Source organism: Chelonoidis abingdonii, chromosome 15, assembly GCF_003597395.2.
Source record: "Chelonoidis abingdonii isolate Lonesome George chromosome 15, CheloAbing_2.0, whole genome shotgun sequence".
Classification (NCBI taxonomy): domain Eukaryota; kingdom Metazoa; phylum Chordata; order Testudines; family Testudinidae; genus Chelonoidis; species Chelonoidis abingdonii.
The window spans coordinates 28,530,308-28,554,252 of record NC_133783.1 but is presented as its reverse complement, the minus strand read 5'-3'; the positions used below and the strand labels follow the sequence as shown (position 1 = coordinate 28,554,252).

Here is a 23,945-nt window from a genome sequence, read left to right as displayed (position 1 = left end):
GCAGCTTGAGCCACTTTAAACTGCACTGTCAGAACCAGTCCCATAGGGACTCTTCCACTGACAGACTGTATGGCAGAGCTGTACATGTCCCAGTCCAATCTCTGGCATGGGAGGAAGTAGGGGAGAAAGCAGAATTTCCCTGTGGTGGGAATCCTCACCACCCTAGGCAGGTGGCACATTTAGGGCTGGTTTAAGATCCCTTTGGTAAAAAGTTGACTTTAGCAAGGGCCACAAATGCAGCCCACATTTTACTTATTTGTTTAATCATAATACTACAACACTCTGTTGGCTTTCAAACTTTAAAAGCAAACTGGCCATTATATGAAAACAAACTAATACACTGAAGAAGGAATTAGCATTTTTGAAGGACTAATTGTTTTATATTTTAATCATATTATTACTTATCTCTCTAATGCAATCTGCTTCAGGAAAATAGACATTCTTTGCTTATGTGTAAATTATATCCAATTATATAGACTCAGTGAGGTCAGTGCTGTCTTTTCTGACCTACTTTCTCTGACTGGAGTAAGTGGTTTCTCCAACTAAACAAATTCGACCTGAGTCATTTTCCTTTTATATCACAGCTGATTATCATCTCAAAGGAGATAAGTGCCTTAAAATACACTAAAGCAATTATGTGGTGGTGCTATAGAATGAAATGCTTTGTCATATGTACATGCAGATGAGTACAAACAGGGTAGTTATGTACATACAGATGAGTATACAGGATAATTAGTTCAGTAAAATTCAATACAGAATTAAGTTTCGTTTACCACTGTTTCTTGAAAAAGAAAAACTTTAACCAGTCTAACAAAAAACTAGTTAAAGTTTTTCTTTTTAAAGAAATAATGTTGAATGAAACTAAGACCTGGTCTACACTATGCGTTTAAACCGAATTTAGCAGTATTAAACCAATGTAATCCTGCACCTGTCCACACAGCGAGGCCCTTTATATCGATATAAAGGGCTCTTTAAACCAGTTTCTGTACTCCTCCCCGACCGGGGAGTAGTGCTGAATCGGTTTGCCATGTTGGATTAGGGTTGTGTGGCCACAAAATGACGGTATTGGCCTCTGCGCTATCCACAGTGCACCATTGTGAATCGCTCTGGAAGCAATCTGAACTCGGATGCACTGGTCAGGTAGATAGGAAAAGCCCCGTGAACTTCTGATTTCATTTCCTGTTTGCCCAGCGTGGAGCACTGATCAGCACGGTGGCGATGCGTCCCAAATCCAAAAAGAGCTCCAGCATGGATCGTACGGAGATACTGATCTGATCGCTGTTGGGAGGACAAAATCGTTCTATCAGAGTCCGTTACAAAAACTAAATGACAAAGCATTTGAAAACATCTCCAGGGTATGATAGACAGAGGCCACAGAACAGTGCTGCATGACAAGCGTAACGGAAAGCCAAAGAATCAATGGATGCTATGAAGGGAGGAGGGGTACCGAGGACTTCAGCTATCCACAGTCCCCAGCCCCAAAAAGCATTTGCATTCTTGGCTAAGCTCCCAAGACCTGAAGGGTCAAAAAATTTCCTGGGTGTTTCAGGGTATATGCATCAATTTACACCCTTCCCCCTGCCCCGAAAGAAAAGGGAAAAGAAAACGCTTCTCGCCTTTTTTCAATGTCACCTATGTCTACTGCATGCTACTCGTAGATGGGGTGCTGCAGCACTGAACACCAGCATCCCTTCCCAGTGGATAGCAGTCATATTGTACCGTCTGCCATCGTCATCAGCAGCCCGTGAGTGCTCCTGGCTGGCCTCGGTGAGGTCGGCAGGGGCGCCTGGGTAAAAATGGGAATGACTTCTGGTCATTCCCGGCGGATGGTACAGAACGGCTGGTAATCGTCTTCATCATAGCAACTGGAGGCTGAGCTCTATCAGCCCCCACCTTTCATGTCTAAAGAAAAAGATTCTGTACTGCCTGGACTATCATAGCAGCTGGAGGCTGCCTCCCCTCATTTATCTCACTAAAAAGTCAGTGTTCTTATTCCTGCATTCTTTATTACTCATCACACAAATAGGGGGACACTGCCATGGTAGCCAGGACAGTTAGGGGGGGGAAGCAAGGGGTGGGTTGTTGCAGGGGTACTGTCATAACAGATGGCTAAGGGTTAATGTTCTCTTCACCTGTAAAGGGTTAACAAAGAGAAAAACACCTGACCAGAGGACCAATCAGGAAACGGATTTTCAAAGCTCAGGGGAGGAATGTTTGGGTCTTTGTCTTTGTCTGGCTCTCAGCTATGAGAGGGGATTTTTTCTTTCTTTCTATCTTCAAGCGTCTAAACTTCAGTTCAAAGTTGTAGTACAAGGTAGAAAAAACAATAGGCTGTTATTGTTTTTTTTTTGTATTTACATGTGTGTAGTTTGCTGGAATGTTTAAATTGTATCTCTTTTTGAATAGGCTGTTTATTCAATTTTTCTTTTAGAAATAGCACTGGATTGTCACCTTAATGCAGAGATCATATTTTTATGTCTTTTTTCTTTCTTTTATATTAAAGTTTCTTTTTAAGACTTGTTTGACGTTTTTTTCTCTCTGGTAGGCTAAGAACGAAGGGAGGGAATTCTCTTGTTGTTAGATCTACGGAGGTGAAGCTCTACAGCAGCAGGGAATTGGTGGGAGGGGGAAGAGAGGAGATCAATATTCTGTTTCCTTGTATTGGTTGGTCTCTTTGTGAAAGAAAGGACACATGCTTCTTGGTATTGTGATGTAAAGAGGCTGCATCAGTAACTCTCAGGTTAGCCAGAGAGGAAAAGTCTGGGGGAGAGAGAGGGGGAAGGAAGTGGTTATTTCCCTTTGTGGTAAGACTCAGGTTCTGAGCTATGGGGTTTCCCAGGAAGGGTTTGCGGAGACCAGAGGGAGGCCAAAACCCTGGAATTTTTGGCGGGTGGCATGAGATCAAATCTGAGCTGTAATTAAGGTTAGAGGGGTTCATGCAGCACCCAGATTTCTGGACGCTAAGGTCCAGATTGGGGAATGCTTATTGATAGGTCCACTAGATGGCACGCAGTCATCATTTCTGTAGGATCTGACGTGGAGCGGCTGTGCTCTCTGGTTCTCTGGTACACTTGCCCCATATTCTAGGCAGGACTGACTCTATTTTTAGACAAAACATAAAGAAGGGAATGACCCGGGGAGTCATTCCCATTTTTGTCTATGCGCCCTGTAGCAACAGCAGCACAGTGGCAGCTCAATGCATTACAGGCCCCCAAGCTATATCACAGGGGTCCCCAATGCAGTGCCTGCAGGCACCATGGCGCCCGCAGGGGCATCTGAATGTGCCCGCGTCCTGGCTGGTGGTGGAGCATCTGCTGAAATGCCGCCGGTGACGCCTCTTGATGACGCCGCTTGCTTCCTATATTAGTCATGGCCAGTGTAGCGTTATCTGATAAAATATAACTATATAGATCATTGTTGCAACCGCTATTATATATTTGCAACATAACTTGTGCAAAATGTGGCAAGTAAGATATCTATGAAAGGATTAGGATTTGCTGGTTATGATTACGCTATCTGTAAGCATATATCATTTTTGTATTTGAAGGTATGAATATTGGCTCTATATCTGGATTTCAAATGTTTGCTCTTGGGGTAACGCCCAGGAAGTAGTTAGCCAGCACATCTTGGAGGGACTTTTCAAATTGAATGGCCCATCAAAAGGACACTTTACTCATAATGGGCAATGGGAGACACCCATCTACACTGAGTGAACTGTCCTATAAATATGCTTTCTGGAATATAGGTAATGGCATCCTGCAATGACTGAGCGAAACTGGGCATGAACATGTGACTTTCCCATGTGACTCCAAACACTACCTAGTCACCTGTGCTGATGTTTTTGTTGGAAACAATGGGTTTCCCTTCACATGGCAGAGGATATAAATTGTTCCTGGAAACCCCAAATTTCCAAAGCTTAGCTTTATATTCCATGATTAGATACGAAGTATACCACTACAGTCATCAGTGCTGTTCTTTCAACAAATTACACAGTGTTTTATCAGATCAATACATACATGTTTCTTATTAAAGTAACCTGTAATTTGTATTAAGTTTGCAAGTTATTTAGGACAAATGTTCCTTCTGTGGCCCACAGATTACTTGGGTTACAGTTCAGGACAACTGCCCCTGTATGTCCCCTCAGTGGCCCAACAAAGGCACCCACTCTCAGGATTCCAGCTCCCCTGGATGGAGACATGTGTCCCTCACCCTTTTGACTGGAGTATTTCCAGGCTACACAGTTCCTTAACTTCCCTGTGTTATCCCCAGGAGAGAGAGGCTACCAAAGCAAAACTTGGCTGCTGTCTCTTTAGAGATGGTTAACAAGTGTAAATGCTACAGTTAAAAGGTACCACATAGTACCTCCTATGCCAGCCCACTTTATTCTTAAGGTAAAAAGCATTACAGAGAAAATATATTAAAACCAATAAACAAACCTACACACATGCTAATAAGCTGACCAGAAACCATCCCTAACATGGATTCCGGCAAGAGCAGTCCTTTAAACCTTCACCCAAAGGATTTGATGTGGTTACAGAATCATCACTGCTCCAATGCACAACAGTCTGTTGGGGCATCTGGAAGCCCATCTTTCTAACCTTTCCCAATGGATTGGGGCCTGTTGTGGACCACAGGTTTGCTGGACCAGGAAGAAACCATGAGCCAGTTTAAAACTAGGCTATTTATACAATAACTCTCTCTCTCTTTGTCCTTGGAGAATGCAGTTTGAACTAGTATATGCATACCTTTCCAGAAGAGTTGCTTCAAAAGATTGTTAAGAGAGATAGTACATTGGCATTCCCCCTCCCTACTAGAGAAGATGCATACAATGCCACAATAGTACATACATAGCTGCATTTTTAATACAATATACCCCCAAAGGCATTAACCCTAATTCAATAAGGTTTAACTTAATTCAATAAAGTTCAGTCAAGATATTGCAGGAAATCAGCAGTCTCTCACAGCTTGTACATAGAGTGAGCAAAATATTAAAACTGAACTCTGCCATGTGGCTTTGACAAGAATTTTGCAGGCACCACAATATACTCCCGTTTTTCTGAAACCCTGTTATCCAAACCTCTGCATTATCCAAATGCCTTCCTCGTCCCTCAGCATAGGATACAGCCCCTTTGCAGCATGTATCACATGCTGGGGGACAATGAAAGGATTCAGATAATGTGAAAGTTTAGATAATTGAGTGAAGATTCCAGGCCAAGACTGAGAGGAGGATGAGCCCCTAGCCATGGGGAGGCCACCCTGCTGCTGAATGGCTCCTGCCATCTCTATTATTCGAACAAAATTTGTGCCCCCCATGCTATTTGGAAAATTGGGAGTACACTGTATTTCGTTGTGCTGATTCTCTCATTCTTAGAAACCCCGTGAAGGAGCAGAGAAAAAGGACAGCAGAAAAAAGGGCACTAGTATAAGTTTAATCCACTGTGTTGCAAGGTGCAATGCATCTGCATTTCCCCAATCTAGACAATCCTTAAATTCCATTCAGCTGGATTTGTACAAACTCATTAAAGGCAATGGGATTGCAAATAAAGTTACTGAAGGCATAAATGAAAATAAAAGTGTTCTGTAGAAACATTATTGTGAACATGAAACAACTATCAGCAAGCTTGATTCTAAAATCCTAGATTAAGTTTGCAGAACTTGCTTTGAAAAAAACCCCAGAACTTTTTAAAATTTGTTAACTGAGCATATTTGATAAGGAAATCACTGAAGTTGACAATTAACATGGAAATCCACAATGTTACTTTTCACTTTCCAGTCACTTTACAGACTTGATAAGCCTCACAGGTAGATATTTTACAGATGGGAAAACTAATGCACAGTGAGGCCAGATGACTTTCCCATGTACATATAGCAAGTAAATGCAGATCAAGGAATATATTCTGAGAGACTGGATATCTACTTCACTTTTAAACCATATGCCCTTCCTCTTGAATTCAACTACCAATTATATTTACTAAAAAGGTTATTTTTACCACCCTCTCCATTCTCCTTTCCTATTGATCTCTGTCCAGCAACTTCTTGTCTTATTGTGATCAATTTAAACTGCAAGTATTTAGGGGCAAAGACCATGGGTACATTCTGGCCCTCTGTCATCAGCTGGAGTTTTGCCATTGATTTCAATAGGGCCAGGATTTCACCCACTGTTTCACTCACTATTTAAAGTGCTATATACAAATGTTAAACCATAATCAATAAACAATACTTTCTCCTCTATTCTTCTACTATAAACCACATTGCTAGGTCTAACTGTGCACTACTATACAAATGATGCAGTCAATGGCACTGTGCACTACTATACAAATGATGCTGTCAATGGCATGGACTGAAAAATGAATGGCCACTGTACATCTGACACTCATTAAAAGGCAAGTTGGAAATATTTCTTGATAATTCATAATAATGTACCTATCCACATACAGGTTTTATTTGGTACTATGAAGTTGTCAACTTCCTGGAAAATAATTGTTTTTGTGACAGTTCACATCTCATCAGAAGCTGCGAAGTTTAGGAGAATAGCTATTTGTGCAAAATTTCTAACCGAATTTTTTTGATAAAGTGGCAGATAAGCAGCTGAACTTCTATTGTATTATTCAAAACATACTAAACTACAAAGTTTTTGAGGTTCACAATTGTTAATTTTTTTAATGCCCTATATCATTATTTAAATGGGGGAAGACACATACACTTCATTTGTACCTGTTTTCAGTACACTTACAATTAATATTAACTTAAAAAACTACATATTGCTGTGTTAAACACAGTTAGATAAAAGGCATGAAGTTACCTTTATAACGCTTTCCCCAGGCCTCATGTCTGTATAAATCTTGACATTGTATGATATGTTGGAGAAGGTTGGTGAGTTATCATTTGCATCAACCACCAGGATATTGACCATAACTGCCATACTCTCCTGTACACCATCAGAAGCTGTCATCTTCAAAGGGAAAAAGAATACAGAAAAAGACTTTAATGGGGTAGAATTAAGAAAAATTCAAAAGTCTGATTTGTCCCACATACCCCCAAGTTTCACCTCACTTAAACATTTGCTTACAAAATCAGACATAAAAATACAAAAGTGTCAGAGCACACTGTTACTGAAAAATTGCTTACTTTCTCATATTTACATATAATTATATAACAAATCAAATGGAATATAAATATTATACTTACATTTCAATGTATAGTACATAGATCAGTATAAACAAGTCATTGTCCGTATTAAATTTTAGTTTGTACTGACTTTGCTAGAGTTATTTTAAGCAGCCTGTGGTAAAACTATGCAAATATCTAGATGAGTTAATGTACCTCCTGGAAAACCTCTGTGTACCCGCAGGGGTACGCTAACCCCTGGCTGAGAACCGCTGAGTTAGACAATCCATGCCTCAAAAAAATAATAAACTCTGAATAGACAAGACAAAGGATAATGAAAAGGAAGAATTATTTTATAGAGGCAGAATTGAGGCACAAAGATATAAGTGATTTGCCCTAGATCTAACAGAAAGTCCATGGTAAAGCCAGGAACTGAACTCAGAGCTATCAAGTCCCAGCCCAGTGCCTTAATTACATTCCCATCCTGTGTTCTCTGCTGTTTAAAGGGGCAGATTCTCACTCTCTCTGCGCTCACTTTGTAGTGGTCAGGCAATCCAAAGGGACCAGACACTCACTGTTACTCCCCTGCTAGGGATTCATGTGATCCAAGGAGCACCCCAGTGGGTTTAGAGCCAGTTCCTATATTGCTCTTCCCCAACGCCTGGCATAAAATACCTCAATGTATGAGGCAATAGGAAAGGAGTTATTGCTGAAGCCTTAGTTTTGTCCCAAGTCTCCTAATAAAGCCCAGAGGCAGAGTATATAGAGTAGGCCACTGGGCTGCAGTCTCAGAACCTCTGGAAGTATGTATATATTCTCCCTCACTCTTTTTGTCATTGTGGGATTTCTGGTTCTCTGTACTTACACCAAACCAGTACTGGTTTGAAGCTAAAGGGATTTCTAAAGCACAGAGCTGTGTAGAGAAGATTTTTTTCATCAAGTGGATACTATGAGCATGTGTTTATTGGTCAAAATTAAGGATATTGTTAATAGTTAAACTAGCAATGTTGTCAATACGAGCAAGATGTGGAAAGGAAACCAGCATTTGAAAATAATCTCACTTTGGACCCAAACCTGCAAAGAACTGCATACCTTTAGCTCCCATTGAAATCAATAGGAATTGAAGTAATTTGTCACCTTCCAAAAGGCACTTGGTATCTTGCAGGACTGGGTTGAACATACACACGAAATTTCCTAATTTTCTCTCAACCGCTCACACATTTATGCCTCCTCAATATCAGCAAGAGGGCAGGGAGATGGCAGAAAGTAGTGAGAAGTGGGAATAATCCTACTTTCAGCCCTCTTTACCTACCAGATAGATGCCTGAGTAAATGGGAGAAGTAAGCTGTTTCATTAAAAAGGATGAACCAACTTACTCCTTAGCTCATATCCAGGGAGGAACAAGGAAGAGAGCAACTCTGAGTCAGAATTCATTCCTTGGTCTGTTCCTTGGGTGCTGCAGCTACACACTACATCTTATTCAGGACAAATTGTAAACTAATAATCTAGCTTTAAATTATTCCTATCCTGCAAATGGGTATTAACTTGTGTATGAGAGAGAGCAGAGGACTCCATTTTATTTCCTCTCTGTCATATCAAAATGTATAATTCTGTTTGTAAATACCATATTGGCTTTTTCAACATTAAAAATGAGCAGCTCCTGGCGTGCTTTTGAAAGAATATTGCTTACCGAGAAGGTGTATAGCTGCTGGAGCTCTCTATCAACTGGTTGGAGTAAGGTGAGGTACCGGGTTATACCAGTCTGAGTCACAGTGAAAAATGTATTATAATCATTTAGGAAAAGATGGAGCTGTGGATCCTTTGTCTTCAAAGAGAAAGAAATGAATATTTATTAATATATAATATACAAGTAAATAATTAAAAAATGCAAGCATTAATTATAGTGTAAATGAGCAGAATTATTATTATTTATTTGTATTACTGTGGTGCTGATGAGCCCTAGTTAATGACCAAAATCCCATTGTGCTAGGTGCTGTACAAACCAAAAGGTGTTCCCTGCCTGAAAGAGTTTACAACGCACAGTACCATTACTGACAGAGTCTGTTAAACAGCAAAACACCTACATTGCTTTCATTGGCCCTCTTTTAAAATGTAATATTCTGAAAAAATATTTGAAAATAAACTTTAAAAATTTGGAAACCTCCCCCCAAAGAATGTTTTAAAAACAAAACAAAAAACCCTACTAAAATAGGGTAATAACATTTTGATTATTAAACAGATAAGTAAAAAGTAGTTTTAAGAATTAAGATAAAGATTCTAATCTCTGATCCATAGCATTTGTTCTCATAGCATATCTTGAGAAATCTTCCCATTTGCTCAGTGCAGCAATAAAACAGTTCAGATGAACAATGTCTACCACATGGTGGTGATTAGTATCTGGTTGTTGCAGAAACTCTGTAGTACAAAACATTCAGGCATATCCTTGTATATCAGAACAAATAAACATTTATACACTGGTAAAATAAGGATAATTACTTTGACCACAAATGAAAATAAACCTCAGAATCTAGATATACTATAGTTTTATATTTATTTTGATTTTGAAGTAACATTTTTAGTAAACGTATGTGATATATTTTGGCAGCTCAAGACTTCTCTAAACAGGGAAAGTTTCCATGCTTTGAATTCCTCAATCTATCAAGTTTAGCAGCTATTGTATGTGCCAAAAGGTATGAGGAGGTTTAAAAGAAATACTAAAGGAGTGACCTGGAACTCACCCTAATTTGTCTCTCTTTATATAGCTTGAATAGATAACGGTTATTTCAATGATGTGGAGAAAAGCAATAACACTCCTTTCCAGAGAAGAGGTAGTCAGATTGCATTTTGGAACATAGGATGCCAGCTGTCTGAAAGAGGGACAGACTAGGACTACCATGAGAGAGAGAGAAGGGGGGGGGGGCATACTCCCTAACAAAAATTACTCAAGAGATGTGATGTTTAATGGCCAGAATCTGTGGATTGGTTCTTTAGCAACCAGTGTAGCCTGAGGGCCTGTAGGAAGCTGCAAAAGGGGCTCTAAGTCACATTGTGGATCCCTGATTCTCAGGCTGCTGGATGACAGGTCCGTCTGAGGAACAATTTAGAGCGACCTTGGAAGTGTGCTAAAACTCTGGCCATGCCGCCTATCATAGAGACAGTCCTACTTTGGAGCAGGGAACAACACAATCATGCCAAATCTATTTCACTTGCAGATTCCTCTAGGCCAGAGGAACCCCTAATTAGTTAGATAAGCTATCTTTCTATGCACTTTGTGCTGTTGAAATGACACAAAACCAGAGGAACGGGCATTTTTTATTTAACTATGTATCTAACCTGCTACACTGATTTTATTGGCTCTTTTGCAGTTACTATGTATTGCAGTTAACTTTTTAAACACTTTAATTTTATTTTCTCTCCTATGAAAATAAATGCCTCTGTTTTTTATATAATCTGACTGGAGCCTAAGTGTTTTCTAAACTTGGGACATACTATCTCTGCTGTTTTTCAACATGGCTACTGGTTATCTGGGTTCATTTCTTGAAGTAGATAAGAGAGAATATGGCAAGAGATGCTATCTGACTGATCAAAATAGAAAATCAATGTTAGGTTAGAAAATTAGTCACACAGAAATTGTCCAAAATGGTACAGACCAAGGGAAAGAAGGCGAAAGCAAAATTATTGATCAAATATTACAGCTATTACCATCTTCACCAAATCCAGCGGTTGTAAAATGCCTGTTTGTCTTGAAAAAGAATGCATTTTGAGGTCCTGTCCCCACACCCACATATCAGAGTGAAATATTTCAAAATAAGATCTTCATTTCACCATTTTTTAACACCTACGGAGGACATGGACATGCTCTACATTTAAGTCAGTGCCACTAAATGAAATCTGAAACTTAAACTTGTTATGGCTTTTAGACTCTCATCTCACAAAAGAATTCTGTAGACAAAGCCAGATAAATATATAGCCACACAGTTATGAACACTAAAACACAGTGTCAAAAGGTGTAATATTACTTTTCTGAGAGCACTGTTCTTGTTCTAAGAGCATTTACTCAAACTGTATAATGAAGAGCTTTCCTGTAGATCAATTTCCTTCTACTCCTAGCTAATTAATTATGCAGAAAGGTTTAGGAATTAAAAAGTTACTTCAAAATGAAAAACCTTAAGATTCTCATGGCCTAGCAAGCATAACAAACATTTCAACAACCTGAAATAAAAGCACTAAAAATATAATACTGTAATACACAGGTGCAAACACAGAATAGGGCAAGAAGATGAAAAAAAGATTTAATTTTGCAGTCCAAAGTACTCTAGGACACTGAAGCCCAGGTTTTGGAAAACAAAGATTATACCATTTAAGTCCTAGACCTAGGAAAACACTTCAGTTGCTCAAAACTAAGTGCAAGAAGTGTTACAAATGAGTGGTTTCCTGTCACTTAGAGATATGCTGTAACCATGACAGCCTTCAGTAAAATTAAAGCTTTTTTCGCCATTAACAGTCCAAAGAAAGAAAAAGGGTATCCATTATGGTTTTTCCAGGAGAAGTGGTGGCAATGACTGTTCACTTGTAGACTCTATAAAGTTAAAAACAGAACTTTATTTTCAGACAATTCCAAGCCATTTTTTAGATCTCTGTATAGTACTGAGTTAGCACAGGCTCAGTTCAACTAAAGGATTTGTTTATAACTCTAAGAATGTTCATTCCAATTTAGTTCTTTGAACCTTTGCACTTAATATGATATCACACAAGTGATTCCTCAACACTGTGTGGACTTCTAGCCAAATCTGTCTTGTATGGTTCCTGCTATTCACACAGTTTTGAACAAGATTAATTTAACTTTCTGAATTACTTTTGTTTCAAACATACAATCATGTGGGGTTCCCTGGGTGCCATTATAACCCTTTGCTTCTGACCATCTATATGTTCTATTACTTTCTCTGAGGTCCATCAATGAAATTTAGATGCTTTTTTCTATGCTAAAGGCACTTCATTCATTGCAGACATTAGAACTGTCATCTCAAAGCAAGTGAATACTTGATGAGTATCCAGAATGGAATATTGGGAAGATGGTTGTGATAGGACTGATACAGTGAAAGAGACATACTCCTCCAAAAAGGTATAATAATGGAATGCAGCATTCTCTTTGGTGTCATCCATCATTAACAAAAACTGCTAGCTAAATTCTGATTGCAGGTTAGGCTTGATGCCAGGAAAAAAAATCTTTGATTTGTAAATTGAGCAGATTTGATATGGAAGACACTGAGACAAACTAAATAATGGAACACTATATGTCACTTTGTGATCACTATTATAAATATAATCTTTTTTTAAAATAAGGATTGTACACAAGGACTACCATTCTTGACATTCTTTGGCAGAGAGGACCTCAAATGCACAACTGTCTGCAAAGGTCTGAGCAGATCAGAACCAGCAATCAGAAACCACTCAGAATAGTGTAAACTAACAACATGCAGCTAAGACCCACTTTAAACATGCAGAACAAACCTCATATGTTTTACCTTGCCACTATTTAGACTATTTATTATTACGCATCTGATAAGTAATCAATGTCATTTTCTGTAGCAATGACAATTTATTTTGTAACAGGATATATATTTATCTGCTGAATATATAAAACAGTTGTAACATATCCCTATTAAAACTCCATTGACTTAAGTGGGCTTACAGCAAAGATGAATATGGCCCAATGTATTTGATGTGTTACAGGCAGACTTTACTGCCAAAATTTCCCAGCTTTACTGAAATAAAAATGAAGGAAAGAGAAACCAAAGCACACAATTCCAACCAAAATATAGTTTCACACACTCAACACTCAGTACCTACAGGAATGGCATCTGATACAAGCTACAAAACAAAACAAAACATATAAAATGAATAAATACAAACAAAACCACATATACAGCAATGATGTACCTTATGATGTACCAGTTGATGATGTACCAGTATCATGTACCTTATGTACCTTATGTACCTGTATCATGTACCTTATGATGTACCAGCAATGATGTACCAGTTACAAATCTGAAACAATTAGGTGAGCTGCAAAAAGCTTTCACAATGCACCCTGAGTCTATTTATACTGAGGCTGGGTTAGAATTTGTTCTACTTCCAAATCTCAGAGTAGTTCTTGAAAATTTGTAAATCTGAGAAGGTGGTCACTTTCAGTTCACACAACACGGTTTCCTCCTACTGAAGTTTGTTTCCTTTACAAAAAAAAATCCTATAGAATTTAATAGGGATAAAATCAATAGCTTCTACAGAAATTACTCTTAACAGTGACAGAATCAATAGAAAATGGTATCTCTGCAACAGGTTTTTGAACCACCCCGTAAAACTTGATAGACGGGATACCATTCTCTATAAATTTCTAGAGGACTTTCCCATAAGTTTCCAGAACAAACCTCAGTATCCAAAGAGCGTCTCTGGTGGCTTGTCCACACACTTTCTGCCCCAACCTTGAAGCCAATTAACTTCCTTCTAAGACATTAGAAGGAAATGAGTGAGCCTCTTCAGAGAAAGAGCCACATATGGGTCATTTCCCAATCCCATAAAGGATTCCTCTACCCGTATTGTGTAGCAGGAAGCAGCAAAGAGGCTGCATCTGCAAATAAACTCTGGCTGTACCATGGCTAAGAGACAACCCAAATCCCTTGCATGCAGTACAGCTGCATCTCATCCCCTAGAACACTCTTGATGGATTAAGGCAGTGACCCATATTGTCATACCCAGATAACCTGCTTGGGATCAGGGAAGTTCCCATTCAGCACTCCAAGGGAACCACCAAGTAAAACCATCCTGCCATGTGACAGAGCAGAAAGGGTGGATGGGATGGGAGAGGGATATTATATCACCATCATTTCTAATGCAGATAGCGTAAGTACGGCAAGTTTGTGGAATTTTTCTTTTTTTGTACATTACTGAAACTTTGCAAAATGTGTGTCTATTTATCTTTTTTCCCCTAGTTTTATAATCCACTCATAGCTGCTTTTTGTAAAAACTCCAAACTTGTTTTATACACTCTTCTTCAATAAGAACTAGCACAGACTGCAATTTTTAACCATGTTGATGGGAACAGCCCACACATCCTGTAGGCTAATCAGCCTACAGGATATCAATGACTCATGGACCCCATCAACCAGATAATCCTTTGCAGTTCTTTGAAAACATATAATCTTCAAGGAAGCAAAGGAGGAAGAACCCACAGTTCCAGTTGGGGATGGTGCAGCTGGAAAATGTCTTAGCTTACTGAAAGTCTCAGAGTCTTCTCCTTCTGCAAATGATCCCTTGGATAAAGAATACAGTACAATGATGCCAAGATGACAAAGCAATGCAAGAGCAATTAAAGAATAAAAGATAACTAATAACTATCTTCTTAGGTGATGAAAATCAGCTAGGAGACTATTTCTTGGCTGTTTTTTGGAGACCCTACTCTTAGGCTCTGACTTTCTTAGCTGAGGGGATTACATAAGGCGAATATGTATTTCTGGAAGGTTTTGGATACTATGATGAGAGTGGTATAGGAACCACAGTAGGGCAGAACAAAGCAACGGACCCATCTGATCCCTAGTGATAAGGTGTTCCAGGTTTTAGTGAGTCTGTAAAGGTAAGTTAAGATGTTCCAGAAGGTTTCAATGTGATGTACAACATTGCGCTGTATGTCAAAAATGTATACACTTGCTCCGAGGTTCAAGAATAAGTGAGCAGCAGACCTACTGAGAGTATGTAAGTGAGGATAAAGACAGAAAAGAATAGTAGTGATGTTACGGCAGGGGGCTCTATTATAGACCACCAAATTAAGAGGAGGAAGTAGCTGAGACATTCTCCAAACAGTAACAAGATTAATGAACACACATGAACTAGTATTAATGGGAGATTTTAGTCTTCCAACAGATATCAGGAAAGTTAATACAGCAAAACATCATACGTTCTGCAAGTTCTTAGCATGTGTAGGGACAACTTTCTGAATCAGAAAGTTGAGGAAACAACTACAGGGTCATGCATTTTGGATCTGGTTTTGTTTGCCCAACAGGGGTGAATTAGTTTCAAACATAAAGGTGGTTGGGAACTTGGGAGGAAGTGATCATGATCAGACAGAGTTCAAAATCTTAAGGAAAGAGAACATGAGAACAGCAAAACAAGGACACTGGACTTCAAAAAGGCAGATTTCAACCAACTCAGGGAAATAGTAGGCAAGGTCTCAGGGAAAAAACAGTTAGGAAGGAAAGGAGTTGAAAGAGGGCTGGCAGTTTCTAAAAGATGTAACACTAGAGGCTCAACATCAAGCTATTCTGACGTAGAGGAAATATAAGAGCCACAGGAGACCAATGTGTCTAAAAATCGAAAGGGTTACATACAGGAAACGGAAGGAGGGGCTGGTATGTTATCTGATTAAAATATGACCATATAGATCATTGTTGCAACCACTGTTATATAATTGCAACAAACCTTGTACAAAATGTGGCATGCAAGATGTCTATGGAAAGGTTATGACTTGCTGGATATGATTATGCTATTTGTACGCATGTATCATTTTTGTATTTGAAGTTACGAGTATTGGCTCTATACCTGTATTTCAAATGTTTGCTCTTGAGGTAATGCCCACAAGGTAGTTAGCCAGCACATCTTGGAGGGACTATTCAAATTACAAAGTGACAGAGAATCCTGTGACACCTTACAGACTAACAGAAATATTGGAGCATAAGCTTTCATGGGTGAATACCCACTTCGTCAGATGCATGTAGTGTAAATTGCCAGAGGCAGGTATAAATCTGCAGGCAAGAAACAGTCTAGAAATAACGAGGTTATTTCAATCAGGGAGGATGAGGCCCTCTTCTAGCAGTCTGACCAAGTGAGTATTCACACACGAAAGCTTATGCTCCAATACGTCTATTAGTCTATAAGATGACACAGGACTCTTTGTCGCTTTTTACAGATCCAGACTAACACAGCTACCCCTCTGATACTATTCAAATTAAGTGACTCATCAAAGAGCACTTAACTTACAATGGAAGATGCCCCTCTACTCTTAATGGACTTTCCTGCTGTGACTAGGCATAATCATGCATGGGCATGTGACTTGTCCATTTGACTCCAAACACCATCTTGTTACTGTAATTTTCCACAGTAAGAACAAAGGGATTCCCTCAACATGTCAGAAGCTATAAAAGGCCCTGGAACATCTGTTAATATAAAGGTGCTAATAGAGTTATAAATGTTAATGTAGACAAGGGCTTAGCAATAAATTGTTAGTCTTGCCATAAACACTGCATATGATGGGAGGTGCTCAGATAGTACAGTGATGGGTGCCATTATATATATATAAAAAAAATTGGATGAACACCTCCCCGCTTCAGTTTACTTGGTTCCCAAAGTATTTATGTGGCTTAATTAAATGTATGCCATTTAAACAGCCTACTTAATTACAACAGCAATGGACAGTGCTGCTATAGTTACAGGTCCGCCAACAATCCCATTTATATGAAGACAGTTTTTGAAAGATTTATAACTGGACAAGGACTGAAATTTAGGTTAGATGGCTCAGGAGTGAAGACAACTTTGGGCAGGTAGATAGAACTTCAGGTTCTCAAGCCACTAACTATCCTATTCCTCTCTGGTCTGTCTAAAATGCTATAGCCAAACTATATCTACTTCCCTACACACTGACCTTGTCTCCCCATATTTTCAGTCTCCACATTGGCTTCCCCCTCTTCTCTCACTTAATCTTCAAGTTTCTCTTCATCTTAAAGCCTTGGCCTCTTCAATTCAGCTTCATTCTTTATGACCCCTGCCTTTTCTTTGCTCATTCCCAATTTCATGCCTTCTTTCTTCCTGAAAATACTGTGAGTTCTAAACTAAATTCCAAACTTGGTACATTTGCTGTTCAAGCTCAGTTTTAATTCTGGAAAAACAAATTCTGTACTGTTACATTTCCCCCCCTTTAAAAGCAATACAAAATAAAATTAAAACAATACTGTTCCAAATGGTCACAAACAGGGCAAGGTTGCATTTGAATAGAACATTTTACATAGACTAGGCTTCTGCTTAGTCAGAACAACATGCTTTAAAAATTCGATTATCCTTGAAGAGCAATCATTTTAATTAACAGTGATAAAAAAATTAAAAAGTTTAAACCTTTAAATCCAAATATATTCTAAGGGGGCTGCGAAACCCTAACTTCTGCCAAGTTCTTCTGACCCAAGTACACAGTAACCTTAGCTGTAATGGCATATAGTTCAAGTATATAGATGTTTCAGACCAAATTCAACCATGGTGTAAGCAGATGCAACTCCCATTTAAGGCCCAGGGGTTGAATTTAGCACTTCATACCTACATTTACAGAAGAGAAGACTAATGTAAGCAAGTTTTTGCTTCACTGGAAGCTGCAAGCCCCTTCCAGTAGAGCTGAATTTGGCCTGAAGGATTAATCTCTCTGAGATGTATAGGACCTGAATTATCACTGTGTTACTCTGTCAGTGGAGTCAGACTGACACAAAAATGGATCAGCTCAGTGCTGAATCAGGCCTGTGGTGTTCAGAGATGGGGAATACATTAAATAATTTCCTGAACATTTGTTTGAATAAAAACCCACTTCTGTGCCACTTCTGTGTTCATTTTATGCAAATATACATGCGAATAAATTCACTGGCAGGAATGTTCATGACAATAGCAAATTTTAAGCAAGTATTACAGAATAGTAACCAAAGTCAGTTTTGAACTCAGAAAAGTACTTTCATTGGAAACCTGGAAACATTCAGACAGCTAAGAAACACACATGATACCATGTAACCTGTAAATCATTGTATATATAAACCTCTATGCAGAATCAAAAGAACCACCACAGCTGAAGTTTCAAATATTGACTACTCACAATGAAGTACTAATGAAAAAAACTACTGATCAAGCTTATCTGCAGAAATGATTCAGCAAATAATTTCAAATAGTGACTAAGCTTTTTTTTTTTTAGTCATTTACTTGTGGATAATTCAAATTTATTCACTAAATTACTTGCTATATTATAAATAAGTGAATAAATAAAAACAAACTGTATGTACTGTATATAAGTGATAATTTACCTTATTTCAAAGGCTTCACTCACATTTTAAGTGTTTAAAAATGGACATTTCTAAGCCTTTATAAAAACTTTAAACACACACGACGATGGTTTAGTAAAAAGAAAGAGAAACACACCTCTTCTACATCATTGTCCAAAGCTATGATTTGTAGTGGAGAAGTCAAATTCTGGTTGTCAGAGATGGTTGTGCCCACTGGGGAGGACTCCAGAATAAACCCCTCATACAGAGATTCTGTGAAGTAAGGCTTCTGATTGTTCTCATCCAGGACTTCGATATGTAAATTGGCAAAGGCAGGAAGTGGATGACCATTGTCTTGTTCTGCCTAAAAAAAACACACATCTGATTAGCTATGGACTCTTTTTATATAATTTATTAATCTCTTTATACAGTATATAATTGACTCAAGTGCAACTATGAATAGTCAATAATTACTACTGCTTTACTTTCAAGGGTAACAATATTTTCACACAGATAGCTAATATTTAGTATTTCGCTGCTTATTTCTTATACATCACATCTGAGAAACGACATATATATATATATTAACCAAAGAATTAACGAACAAAGCAGATATTATCCATCTAATCATGTTGCCCACTGATTTTAATAACTAGAGAGAAATTCAAGAAATGCAATATTTGTAAAAATTATTGTTTAATATATCAGTGGTTATGAAAAATCTCTTGCAGTGAAGATGAGAGAAGCTACAAATCTGTGCATAAATGTATTCGCTAGACAAAATAATTACCACCTAGAGTCTAGGTGTGAGCAAACTTTTTGGCCCGAGGGCCACATCTGGGTATGGAAATTGTATGGCAGGCCATGAATGCTCATGAAATTGGGGGTTGCAAGGTAAGAGGGCTTTGGTGGGGGGTGCGGGCTCTGGGGTGGGGCTGGGGATGAAAAAGGGTGCTCCAGGCTGGTACCAAGGGGCTCAGAGGGCGGAGGGGGATCAAGGCTGAAGCACATGATTGGGGCATGGGAGGGGATCGGGGGCAGGCTCTGGGCAGTGTTTACCTCAAGCAGCTCCCAGAAGCAGCGGCATGTCCTCCCTCCGACTCCTACACAGAGGTGTGATCAGAGGTCAATGGGAGCTTTGGAGACGGCACATGGGATGCGGGCAGCGTGTGAAGTCCCCTGGCTGTCCCTACATGTAGGAGCCAGGGGAGGGGGCGATATGCCACTGCTTCCGGGAGCCATGTGGAGCGGGGCAAGACCCTAATCTTGCTCCCCAGCTGGAGCACCACTAGCCAGAACCCATAATTCCTAGTCAGGTAAAATCCTCATTTGGAACAGCGGAAGCAAAGCTCCTATTGTTTAGATGACTATGGCAAAAGACTCCGAATACTTGACAGAAACCCCCCTTTTAAAAGAAAGTCAGGAACGCACTAAGCTGTAACTAGATATGCCTTGTATTTTCTCTTGACTATGCCAAATTTGCACACATTATTGCTTTTCAGATACAATATCTTACATATGTGGCCCAGAGGTTAAAACTCACTGCAAAGCAGTTTTACACAGTATTAGTTCTGATTGACACAGATTTTTGTATAATTTAGAATCCTTTGGAATAGTAAAATGAAAAAAAAAACCACATTTAAAATATGAAGGGAGAAAAAACCTATTTTGTACTGATCCCTATATTATATATTTACGCATTACTAGGAATGGACTTAATGCTTGTAATAAATGAGGAATTATAATATAAACCCTCTCTGCCTTTCAAGAGATTTAGCTGAAAGGGGGAAGGGAACTTGACTAAAATTTCCCTGTATGGTATAGGATACCTTTTGCAGTTCTCATGTTAGAAAACAATAAAATACATTTTGCCCTGTCTTACACACCATATAACCTCACTGAATTTGGTTTAGCATGTGAGAGAAGTTTTTTAATCTCTACTTTCTTGCCTTTCAGGATTTTACCAAATATAGATAACTGTGTATTGTATGCATGCAAAATATGTGACATTTTGTGTTAGGACTTAGAGTAAGCTCAGAAATGAGATGAGATACCAACACTTATGTCTCCCTTGAGGAAGAGGAGTATTTTTCCCTCCTCCCAATTTCCCCTCTGATATCCGTGAGAAGTCTCACAGAAGTATGAGTTTAAGTCATAAATATACCAGTAATTACTTTCTTATGAGCACTGCAAAACTCCCTTACATTAAAATATGCTGCTTAAGCAGAAAGAGTGTTAAGAATCTAAAGAGAAGTCCTGTATTTAAAGAAGTCTTCCAATAAAAATTCAAACTGAATGCAACCAGGAGGGGACTAAGGAAAAGAGACACAAAGGAAGCTTAATTTAGCCTTTTGGCTTCTAGTTATATTCCAGGAACAGCATGAGTACTTGCTGTTTTCCTTCTCTAAGGTTTTACTCATGAAAAGTCAACAAAGGAGTCTGAGGAGCCTTGTTTGATGATCGTTACTTTTTAATCTAAATAATCAAATGGAATTAAAAGCGACCATATAAGTAAAACACTAGCTACAGAAGTTCACTGACATATTAATATGTATTATTTGTAATATATGTAGTGGAATTATTTTCTCATAGTTATATTATTTAACAAATACCACTCTCAAAGTATTATTACTATATTCTATCATTATAAGTTGGACATTCAGTTACATAGAGAATCAGAACTACAAATTACACGTATTTACCAACAAATTACAAGTATTTATATACACATTCAGACACAAATATATACTTGCATGCTTAGACAAACCAAATATTTTAAAATTTTATGAATGTGATATTATTTCAATAATTAGCAAAACACAGCTTTTAAGAAGTAATTTATTCAAATAGTTTTTTTTAATCAATTCATTTCAGCCCACTTAGCACCTCTTTTTGTAGGCACTCTGTGTATATCTGAGTGCTTAAGTTAAAGAGGTAGTAATGTTTATAGAAACAGAATTTTTAAGTGATGTGCTTGAGCACTCAAGGAAACTAAATACTGACTCCTCAGAGAGCACTGTTTGTGACCAATTCAAAGACTTTAAAATGCTTGGAAAAAGCCTTGAATAATTTTAATAAAAATACATCCAAAGAAATCACGATATGCTACTGGTTATTCCATAAGCAGAAAAAAAAAAGAGAATAAATTAGTCATTATGAATAATTCACTCAGCTCTAAATGTATGCTAGATGACCAAAAAACAGATTTTGTATACTTGTTGCCTGGGTGAATCTGGCCTTTATCTCCAACATTTGCCTCAGGAAACTGAATCAGAGATAAAGATGTAATATCATAAGATTATGAAAAGTTTCCATATTTATGGTTTAAAACAATTCTGACTCACGAGCCAGTTTTAGCTGTGTTTGGGTCTTTTTTTTTTTTTGACCATGAACATGTGGACTGTTTCTGTTCACATAGATTTTGTGAAATATATTTGCTTGTGAACATAGGCATTCATTTATGAAAATAATTTTTATTCACTAAGTTATTCTTATGTTTAAAAAAATTCAGTTATCTAAACAAGAAACAGAAATACTATGTGACTTAGATATCCAATCACACAAAGAATAATAAAAAATCAAAATGCTCTGCAGCTAGATCCAAAGGCTGTAATTTGTTTGAATAAAATGATTTGACAAAGAATTACAAATAAAAAAAATCAGGAAAATTATGGTTAGTTTGTAGATTTTATTTGAATATGAGTAAAAGGATAAATTCACAGAATCAATTATTTATCTGGAAAAGTCTGACCAGCATTAGTTTACACTGTTAGTCTACAATGCCATACTCAATTTCTTGGGAGGTATCCAGGTAGCTTCTCATGTTTCATTCTTTCATTTTAAAAGATGCAGTTACATACAACATACATTTGTTTCAGACACTTGGCTCTCCTAGTAAAAGGAAAGCTAAAAACAAGTTAATTATCTTCATGCCTCCTTTTAAAAAAAACAACAGAACTGTCTCCTTTGTTTCTGGATTCAAAGTGTTCCGCTTGCTTGCTTTTCTCTTTGGGTACCTGCATTTCCTGTGTTTTTAAAGCATTTGTTCATGCTTTATTTGATTACACTATAGGGGGGCAAACAGGGAAGCCTAGCCTGCCAAAAACTATGTGCATCACAACCCACAGTGGAGACGCAATCCACTTCCAGGTTGTAGCCCACTCTCTAGCTGAGAACCATGGCGTTATAATAGACTCTTGTAAACTATACTTTCCAAGGATAAAGTTCAGCATTCTGTTTACAGGACCTGTTCTCACAAGCACGTGAATCCTATGAATAATTCCTATTACATTAATACCAGAGCGAATTTTATTTTTATTGATTGTAGATGAGATTATTATATTTGAAAGTATAAATATTTTATTATCTAGTTTCTTTACTGGCTACATTCTGAAACATTTAGAATGGACAGCTTTGTATTTTTTTCCAAATACAAAAATCACTGCTATTTGGAATACTATGGGTCACAGTTTATTTTATATTATTTGTTTCATTTAAACACAACATAAAATAATTACTATCCTGGGCTCTAATCAAACTTGTCATTGATTAAAAAATATGATTCTAGGCTTGGATGACTGCAGAATAATTGGACTTTGCCTTAGGACGCTGTACCTCGTATTACTAACAGTCAGTGATCCTTCCAGGCAATTATGGATTGACTCTAATGGATCTCAAATGGAGTCCACTGTTCCTCAGTGAAAGCAAAGTAGTCTGCAATTATGGTGACTAGAGGGTTTAAAGTGAAGAAAAATTAAGGTATAAGTCAGGCCTTCATCAGGGCCACAAGGACATGGAAAATCATCTATGGGGGAAAAAAAACAAACCAAAAACCTAATGAAGCCTTCTTCTCCAATACAGCTATTTAGTTATAAAGACATTTTGATTTTTCATATGCTGTTTTACTAATCACTCATAACAGAGCAGCCAGATCCTTTACACTATCTGCAAAGGACTGATTACAGTGTAAGTATCAGAATAATCCTGAGACAAAATAAAATAAGAATTGTTAAATAATGCTCAAATCAAATATGTTTAATCCTATTTATCATGTAAACTGCTGTAGAATGGTGCAATGACTGTATATATTAAATGCAGTTTGCAGTATTTGTATATTTATAGCAATCAATCCATACCTTAGATCAGTGGTTCTCAGTCAGGGGTCTGGGGCCCCCTGGAGGGCTGCAAGCAAGTTTCAGGGTGTCTGCCAAGAAGGACAAATGTTAGACTTGCTGGGGTCCAGGGAATGAAGCCTGAGGTGAGGCCCTGAGCCCCACTGCTTGGAAATGAAGCAGAAGCCTGATCAACTTAGCTCTGCAGTGCCCTCTGTGGCATGGGGCCCCTGCCAATTGTCCTGCTTGCTACTCCCTAATGCCACCTCTGGCTTTTATATGCAGAAAAGCCATTTTTGTGGCACAGGTGGGCCATAAATTTAAACCAGAAACTGAAAAGGTACAACTGACTACATTACTAAACTTGAAAAAATGTTCTGTACATAACCAGTATTAAAATATGAATATCTGATGAAAGCATTAGAAAAAGGATTCAATCAGACCCCACTGAGCCTGATGCATTACATGTTGTGAGAGAAAGAGCTAACTGCTGGTCTACACTGAAAAGTTACATCAGCATAGGTATGACTCTCAGAGGTTTGAAAAATCCACTCTTGAGAAACTTAGGGCTTTTCTTCACTACAGGGGAGATTGATGCTGCTACAATTGATGTAGTGGGTGATGATTTAGCAGGTCTAGTGAACACCCTCTAAATCGACGGCAGAGTGCT

General features: G+C 38.2%; 1 protein-coding gene across 1 annotated transcript in view; it reads right to left on the bottom strand.

Moving 5' to 3' along the window:
• The window catches only part of PCDH15 (protocadherin related 15), a 1,383,724-nt gene that overhangs the window by 331,009 nt on the left and 1,028,770 nt on the right, over nt 1-23,945 (bottom strand). Inside the window, exons 14-16 of the mRNA XM_075072657.1 lie at nt 18,322-18,528; nt 8,798-8,932; nt 6,803-6,952 (exon numbers count right to left, since the gene is read on the bottom strand). Of these exons, the coding sequence (XP_074928758.1) occupies nt 6,803-6,952; nt 8,798-8,932; nt 18,322-18,528 (492 nt within the window). The remainder of the gene's footprint in view (nt 1-6,802; nt 6,953-8,797; nt 8,933-18,321; nt 18,529-23,945) is intronic.